Raw genomic sequence first — 8,365 nt, forward strand, 5'->3', positions numbered from 1 at the left:
ATAATCTGTAAATTTCAAATTGGAATGCCTACTTATAAAAGCTTTAGAAATTAAGTAATATTATTGACATGACAAGTTATGATTGGAATAATATCATTTTCATGTAGTCTTATTAGTGATACAACTTTTATCAATACTAATCATAAATGTCAATTCAATTGTTGTGAAAATTTTTGTGTCTCTAACTTATGTTATAAATTACATTAATAGCATACAGAAGGTACAACAATCGTAGTACTTACTTTTAACCTCTTGATGAATTGGTTTGAACATCAATATAATAACAAAGCTTGAGCTCACATTGAGAAGGTAAAACTCGATATTCCACTATAAGAACAGTAATGCTAAAAATCCATATGTGAATGTGAGGCAACAATGAAGTGACAAGCAACAAAGCTGGACTTTGACTTATGGAGGGCCCTTTGTGAAGGAACTTTTTTTGTTTTTTGTACTCTGAAGTGGGGTTGTTGCCATTATGCAGGACAGGGGAGCCTATATCTATTACTAATTTCTGTTTGGTTATTGGAGAGAAAAATATATAATCTTAACTGCTCCTTTGAAAAATTATAAAGCAGACAAAGAACATCCAGGGAATTTGATTCATTTGTTTTGCATAAAATGCGGATTCACATGTGCTTATTAGAGCTCTTATTATTATTATTATAGATGACTTGTCATTCTTACTATTTCAGTAGCTTCAAAATTCAAATATTTTGAGACTTTCTAGGTGTATGCTGGCAAAAAAGTGAAAAAACCATGCCGCGGTTTTCCATTTCTGGTTCTAATCTATAGGATTAAGTTCTTCTATTCATGGATATTATTTGTACCAACCATTCAATTATGGTTCTAACTTCTAATTATCATGGGAGAGTTGTCAATTAAGGTCAGTCTACATGGGACTTTTTGATATAGGGATTTCTTGCTAGTGACATTACATTCTCTTTATAAAAAAAAAACATTACATTGACTGTAAATTAATTTTATCTTTACTTGGTAAAATTCTAGGTAGGTACTAATACAAGTGGCTGGTTTTGCATGTGACTTGACTACATTAGGATTCAATTTTTCCGGTTCTTGACAAAGCTTGAATTGACGTGATCTATATTTAGCTCGACAATAATAACAGCAAACTAACATCATGTGAAATTTGGTTGGGTCTGATTGCTACAAGCATGATATCGTAGATTATGTGAATTGAATTGGATAAGTATACTATATAAACACGTTAATTCTTACATTAATATTGAGCGTTGGCTAGGTTGGATGAGAATTAAGCTATATAAATTATTACAATATACTTGATTAATCTTTTTTGGATATTAATGCAAATATAGCTAGTACTCTCATAGGTTACTTATTCAAAATTAGTAGAATTTTCAGCTTGTGGTTATGCATAAATAAAAGGCAAAAAATATAGGTTAGGCTCTTATTTAAACTTGGAAGAAAGCGACTGTTAGAAAAAAAATAAAATTAGAATCAGAAGAACTGTTTAGTAGACCTGAATTTTAAGTTTTGGACAACTGAAAGGAATCTTTATTATCACTTATTAGCTTATTTAAAAATGAGATGAAGAATTTATAATGGGCTTCAATGAATAAGAAAAGAAAAAAATGAATTTATTAAAAAAATAAGTACGTGGAAAAAGAAGAATGGTCTTCTATAGAATGACATGCCTCAGTGTCCTTTTTTCCTTCTCTCCATGGTCAAGATCAGTCTTTAAAAGACCTCTCCACAAGACTCACAGTCACAGACACTTCCATTCAGAAACACAACCTTCATTCCTATCATTTACACTCTCATTCATTCATTCTACCTATAACTCTTTCTTTCTTTCAACATTAATTTTTTTTTTCACTTTCATTCTAGCAATGTCCACCTCCAAAACCTTGGATAAACCCTTCCAAGGATATGAGGCAGCTAGTAGCCAAGTTCAGAATGGTTTTGCTCTAATCCAACGTAACACATCACCATCTCAACCTGGTGAAAGAAGAGGCAGAAGGAAGCAAGCTGAGCCAGGAAGGTTTCTTGGAGTTAGGAGGAGGCCATGGGGTAGATATGCTGCTGAAATTAGAGACCCAACAACTAAAGAAAGACACTGGCTTGGCACATTTGACACTGCTCAAGAAGCAGCTCTTGCTTATGACAGAGCTGCCTTATCCATGAAAGGCACACAAGCAAGAACCAATTTCATATACTCTGACAACACTACCTTCCACTCTCTTCTGACTTCATTTGATGTTCAAGCAGTCGTACCAACATCTTCACAGTTCCTCACTACTAGTACTGCTACTACTCACACCAAACAACCCACCAATATTCATCAGAGTAGTACTCCATCGAAGCTTAACAATTGTACTCATAGTGAGAGTGAGACCTCTACCCAATTGAATAACAACACGTGGGCAGATACAGAAACTTCATATGGGGTTGGGGTAGCAGATGATAATAGCTTCTTCTTTTCTAATGAGTCTAACTCAGGCTACTTGGGATGCATAGTTCCTGACAATTGCTTGAGACCTTCTTCAAATCCCACCTCTACAAACTCCAAATATAGCAACTTCACTACTTCAAATGACTCAGTCAACACAAATTCCATTGAAATTCAATCACATTGTGACAGTCATACACTTCCTTTTGACTTAGTGAATGTGCCAGCTGCTGCTGCAACAGCCTCAAATTACCCTGGAGATTTTTCTTGCCTTGATGAACTCAATCACGGTTTTTGGGATATTCAGCAGTCATGGGAGTCAAATTCCAGTGAACTTTCAGCCATGATCAACAACCCATTGATGGTGGAAGACGGGTGCATGGGAGCTTTGTATCCAATCATTGACAATCCAAGCTATGGGCTAATAATGCCGCAGGCTGTAGCTTCTTCAACCACTAGCTCTCCATCAGTTTCTCCTTACAGTGATGTAGTTGACTTGGGCTATTCACTCTTCTGAGTTCTGGTTCGTTATATTAGTCATTCTACTTAAGTGCACCTTTTTTCTATTTTGTGGTTTTTCTTGCAACTCTCTCTTCCACTGTAATTACACTAAGAACTTCCATACTTGAGCAAGAAAGAGAGATCTGGTGAATTAATGTCCATTTTGGTTCTACGAGGATTGAAGAAAGTTGTTTGGAAATCTTTGTTTTTTCAGACACCAATCATGATATGAAATCTATTTTAATATAGTCTATGAGTCTATCTTGCTCCTTATAACATACATGAAATTTAACTGCATGATGTCTTTTACTCTTTCTGGTTAATGTTAGCCCTACAACCCTAACCTCTCCTAAAATGCATGCAATGCAAGCACACTGGACGAAGTTGAGTGATATATAAATCAGTAACAAGCTAAAAGCTAACAAGTCCATTGCAGTGCTTGAACAGTTCACAGTTTCCTTGATAATGACTTGTGGGTTGGTGAAAGCTTATGTGTTCCAATAATTGCTGACCCATTGAGACCAAAAGCTCCAACTGTCAAGAACTCAAGATTGCTGGATGAGTATGTTAAGGTTAATGGGCGTGCGAAATTGGGGTTGCCTAGGATCCACACAGGAAAATATAGGAGGTGAGGGTTGCATTAGGTTTTGATTTCAACTCACCGATTTCAAGATAAGGAAGATCACACCCTATCTATACTTTAGGAACAAAAAGGTCACAAGGGTACAAAACACTATTACTGGATGTGTACGTACAGAGAAGTCGGTGCCAAAATTTATCATGACAGGATCATACTCAATTATTTACTCGAGACCAGTTAGGATATTTACCAATTTAATTGACTGATATGATTAAATTTGAATATTGAAAATTAAGCATCGGTTTCCAAAGTATTGGCAAAGAAGTCAAACATGCACTATCTTCTCATTTATTCTGAGAAAGTCTATAAACACATAAAAATTGACCAAAAAAAAAAAAAAAATTGCATATCTTACTTATGGGGTAGGTAAAAAAAATAATGCCAATAATAGGTTCATATAGAAATAGTAAAAGTTTACCAACTTAATTATTATTAAAAAAAATGTGAATTTTTTTTTTTTGTGTCTGTAGCACTGCTCATTTATTTTTATAGGTATGAATATACATAATGATAGGTTTGAGATAAATATAATTTTTTGCTGATTTGCCGTGGTCTTTGTGGTCTGCAGGCATGATTTCAAATGATGGTCTACAGAAGTTGTGATAGCTAAAGGCTAATAACCAACGTTCTAGCATGAGGGCGCGTAAAACAGATTAAAAGAATATTTTTTTTTAAATGGAAATTAAAAGAAGCACATGAAAGAAAATGGAAAAGAAACTAATAAAGGGAAAACTAAAGCATGAGAAGTAGCTCCAAGCATATAGCAATTATGCATCCAACCATTTCACCCCAGACCATAAAACCGACAATATCTGACACTCCAAAATAACCAAAATCACCATGTGTGAGAAAGCAATCTATATATACCAAGAAGAGCATGACCTAATTGCCATCATCATTAGCTTTATTTTTCTTCATGATGTAATAGACGAGATTTGTGCCCATTCATTCAAGTCAATCTTCAGGCTGGGATTTATCTGATTTTTTTTGTGCATGCCACATCTGAATCAGAAGGTAAAAATGATGTTTTTTAGACCATTATCTTTTCTTCAATTATGTGTGTGCACACCAAAAGCCTTGCAACCCAATTGGCACTTTGCAAAGTTTCAAACGGATTCAAATACCCTCTTTCCCAATTATCAAATTATCTGAAAAATAAAAATAAATAAATAAAAAGTGTACGTGCGAGAGAGCAAGGGCACTTTCCCAGTTTACCTGAGGTTCAGCATTCATAAGCAAAGCTGACAGGAAGCAATAAGGATAATCTCATTCATAAATGGAGGAATATGAGGGAACAATTATTACACATTCGAGAATATTTCTTCATATATTTGTATTTCACAATAAACTTATCAAGAACCAAGTTAAGCATTTTACTTGTCACAACATGATTTTGTATCTGATTCCATATAAGGTAGCAGTCTGGTGCTTCCTTGGGTGTCTCTTGATGATAAACCCTAGACAAAAAGTGGGGGAACAATAAATACCTTCAAATTCCTTTCTAACTGGAATTGGAAGCTTGTTCCCAACATCAAAGTACAAAAAAAGAGAGACATGGACACACTGTGGTACACACCTTTTTCATTTCGAAAAAGATTGGATAAAATAAAACACAACAAACTCCAAAAAAAATTGGAGCAATGACACATATTGCCTAATGGAATTGAGGATTCTTTCGTGGTTATTTGGAAGCAAGGTGGAATGCTATATGGGGTATGCTAAACTTTTGAAGGTTGGCCATGGTTTATTCAAGATGTAGGAAATGGCCATATAAAGACTATATGAACATGGAGAGAATTAAAGCTGCTGTGTGCTAGATCTGAACCGTGGAACATTGGTAACTGAGAAATGGACCTCTTTTTGAGGACTTCCACCAAAAAAATTGATGTTTTGGCTCATGAAATTTGATAAAAAGGAGTGGGACAAAAAAAAGAAAAGAAAAGGAATGACTTGATGCTGCTTAGTTTGAAGTACGGGGCTCTGTGCTGCCATTGCTGCTACCAGATGAAGGGCCAGAACCCGGAGCCAACTGTTGTACAGTTGAATGAGGAGTCGGTCCACCCTGTGAAAAGGTTGAACCAATTGATCCACTCGATGTGCTCATTGAGGAGGACATTCTAGATGAAACAGAGTCCTTGCTGGATCCTGAAATAAGTTCTGGCCGCAACTCTGAAGATGAAGATGATGGGGCAAGTGTACCAATTGAAGATCCCACAGGGTAAGGTGCGACTGGCACATCAGTAAGGGAAGATGCAGATGGACTGTAGCTTAATGTCCCCCCCACTGGGTGATCAAATTTGCATGCATGCCCAAACTTGCAAACTCCACGTTGTGCATAATGAGTACAAGGTGGTGCACCCTGATTATTAAATAACAGTATCAGAACAATAAACTGGTTAGCCACTCGAGATACAAAGAAGCCCATAACATATAAACACTGCACAGGAAATTATTGGTTGATAAATGCCCATTAAATTCTTGATAGCCAACATATGAAGGGCAGGAATACAAAGAGGATGGCTGAAGACAAAACATTTGACAGCTGCTATCAACACAGAGGTATGAAGATAGAATCTAAAGCATGGGAAAAACTTACAAAGAAACAATAAATGACAGCATAAATAATATATTAAACCATAGAAGGTAAGTGTAATAATTTTTTTGTGATAAAAATAGTCTCTCTCAAAAATACACAAATTTGGAAGTGTCAAATTATTCAACTAGCAAAAATCTTTTGGCGTCATACTAGAGACCAAAGATCAAATCCCTCCTAGGGATGGAATGAAGGAATGGGAAGGGCCCATCTACCACTAAATAACCCACCCATAGGTTAACCCCCAAACCTTCCCCCCCCTTCTCCTCTCTCAAATCCCTCCCTTAAAACACATACAAACTGGACTGTGTGCTGACACACAATTAGACAAACACATTGTGTAGAGTCCATGCTACTAGTTTAGTAGATAGCACAAGTGTAACTGATAAAGAGCGCAACTTCATAACCATACTTAATTGGTAATTTAAACGCTATAGACCCTCAGCAACAATTCATTTTCATGGGGATTGATAGAAACTTTGTTTCACATCTTACAAATCTCAATAGATTGATAACATGATGTGCGCATGACCTGCCATTTGAAAATGAACAGACTTGATATATCAACAGAAACCTAGATATTTTCATGCATGTTAGACACCAAAAAATCTTTAGTTTTATCCTCTTCAGACTATTGTAGATCAAGGGGACCTTCACAGTAGAAAGAGAGCTGTCTATCTGAAAGAAGCAGCTTTAGGATTAATAGATATGTGGACAATCAAGAGAGGCACATATTTCCATGCATAAAAGGCACCAAAAAGATATTTTAGTTTCTGTCATCTTGAACTATAGAAACAAGGGATGACAGTAGAAAGTACAAGCATAATATATCTGATTAGCCAAAAGAGTCTATGGAATTCATAACTCCACAGAATGCTCCTTTCCAATAAAACCTCTCATAAGAAACAGTACACCTCCTATCTCCCCAACGTCAGCAGTACAAGACGATCCAGACCAACCATTGATATTTTCCAACCATGTAGATCACGTGTAACAGAAAATCATCTAGATTTAATGATTTCAAATGTTAAAACCCTGATCATGTTTTGAAAGATATGCAAGTTCAACACATTTAATCAGGCCAAATTTTATATGGTTGACATTAGATATTAGTCCAATAATATTTAATTGATATTGATGTGTCAAGATGAGAGAGTACTAAGGCTTTCTTGAAGTGTTAACTAAAGAGGTGACAAGTCTATGACCCTGAACAAAAAGGACTGAAAACAACATGGGCCAACCCAATGGGTTTTAGGCTTTGGCAGGAGAGAATAAGATGATGAAACAAATGTCAATATTATATCTAAAATTGTTTCATGATCGTTTGCTATTGTTTTTTAAGTTCTTCCTCATCATAAATTTCCACAGTATGAAGTATACTTTCACCCAATATGCTACCTCATTCATTTCAGAAGTTGCTGAGATTTTTTTTTGATAAGTTGAAGTTGCTGAGATTTTCTTGTCCCATACAACTCATTTGATGTGATTGAGTACTAGAAAGACAGTTAGCCTAAGTTTTTCAGTTGGACAAACCAATAGCCATAACCTTAGAATCCTTACATCACAGAGATTCTTAACACTCATCAATCTCAAGTAAAAAAAATATATGATATCCGTTTATCATGATATAAACTAAAGTGCTAGGTTCAATTCTCGATATCTGAAATTTGCACTATCAAAAACTAAAGTAGCAACCTAATAGTATGCTTATTTGTCAATTTCTCTACAAATTAGAAGTATATGTCTCTGTGTGTGTGTGGAGTGTGTGTATAAAAACCACAAATTATTTTAAACATCCAGGCTTCATAGATTATCCAAAAATGAAGAAAGCGAAATTACTAATTTATGATAGACACAAGAAGGAATCCTGAGAGCAAAATCACAATATATTAATAGTGCGGTAATTTAGAAACAAATAGAACGTTCTTCAACCACATAATGGCAACAGGCCCAATACAAGTAAACAGGTCAATTTTTGGGTCAAACAAGTAAATCACATTCCAACTCAAATAATGTTTGACACACCATTCTTTATAGAGGAAAAAGGGAAAAAACATCTAACTTGGATTTGACGTAGTAAAATAAAAATGGATTGAATTCACATAAATCATCTTCCCTAGCTACCTATGGTATCCATGGGAAAAAAAAAAAAAAAAAGAAGAAGAAGGAGAAGAAGAGGGGTGGGGTGGGGGGGGGGGGGTTT

At 35.4% G+C, this 8,365-nt stretch overlaps 2 protein-coding genes across 2 annotated transcripts; one reads left to right on the forward strand and one right to left on the reverse strand.

The window, feature by feature from the left end:
* The first annotated feature begins 1,752 nt into the window (after positions 1-1,752).
* Positions 1,753-3,162, forward strand: LOC112020601 (ethylene-responsive transcription factor ERF086). Its single transcript, XM_024053150.2, has one exon. The coding sequence runs from the start codon at positions 1,869-1,871 to the stop codon at positions 2,943-2,945; it is 1,077 nt and encodes a 358-aa protein (XP_023908918.1). The 5' UTR covers positions 1,753-1,868; the 3' UTR covers positions 2,946-3,162.
* A 1,654-nt stretch (positions 3,163-4,816) lies between these two features.
* LOC112020617 (zinc finger CCCH domain-containing protein 34) lies at positions 4,817-5,928 on the reverse strand (the record flags this gene model as incomplete). Its single annotated transcript, XM_065774816.1, is given in 1 exon segment — positions 4,817-5,928. A coding segment is annotated over 1 exon segment (399 nt), but the record flags the coding sequence as incomplete, so codon positions are not given.
* Positions 5,929-8,365: the final 2,437 nt, after the last annotated feature.

The sequence above is a fragment of the Quercus suber genome, unplaced genomic scaffold (genome assembly GCF_002906115.3).
Source record: "Quercus suber isolate HL8 unplaced genomic scaffold, Cork oak 2.0 scaffold_99, whole genome shotgun sequence".
In the NCBI taxonomy this organism is placed as follows: Eukaryota; Viridiplantae; Streptophyta; class Magnoliopsida; order Fagales; family Fagaceae; genus Quercus; species Quercus suber.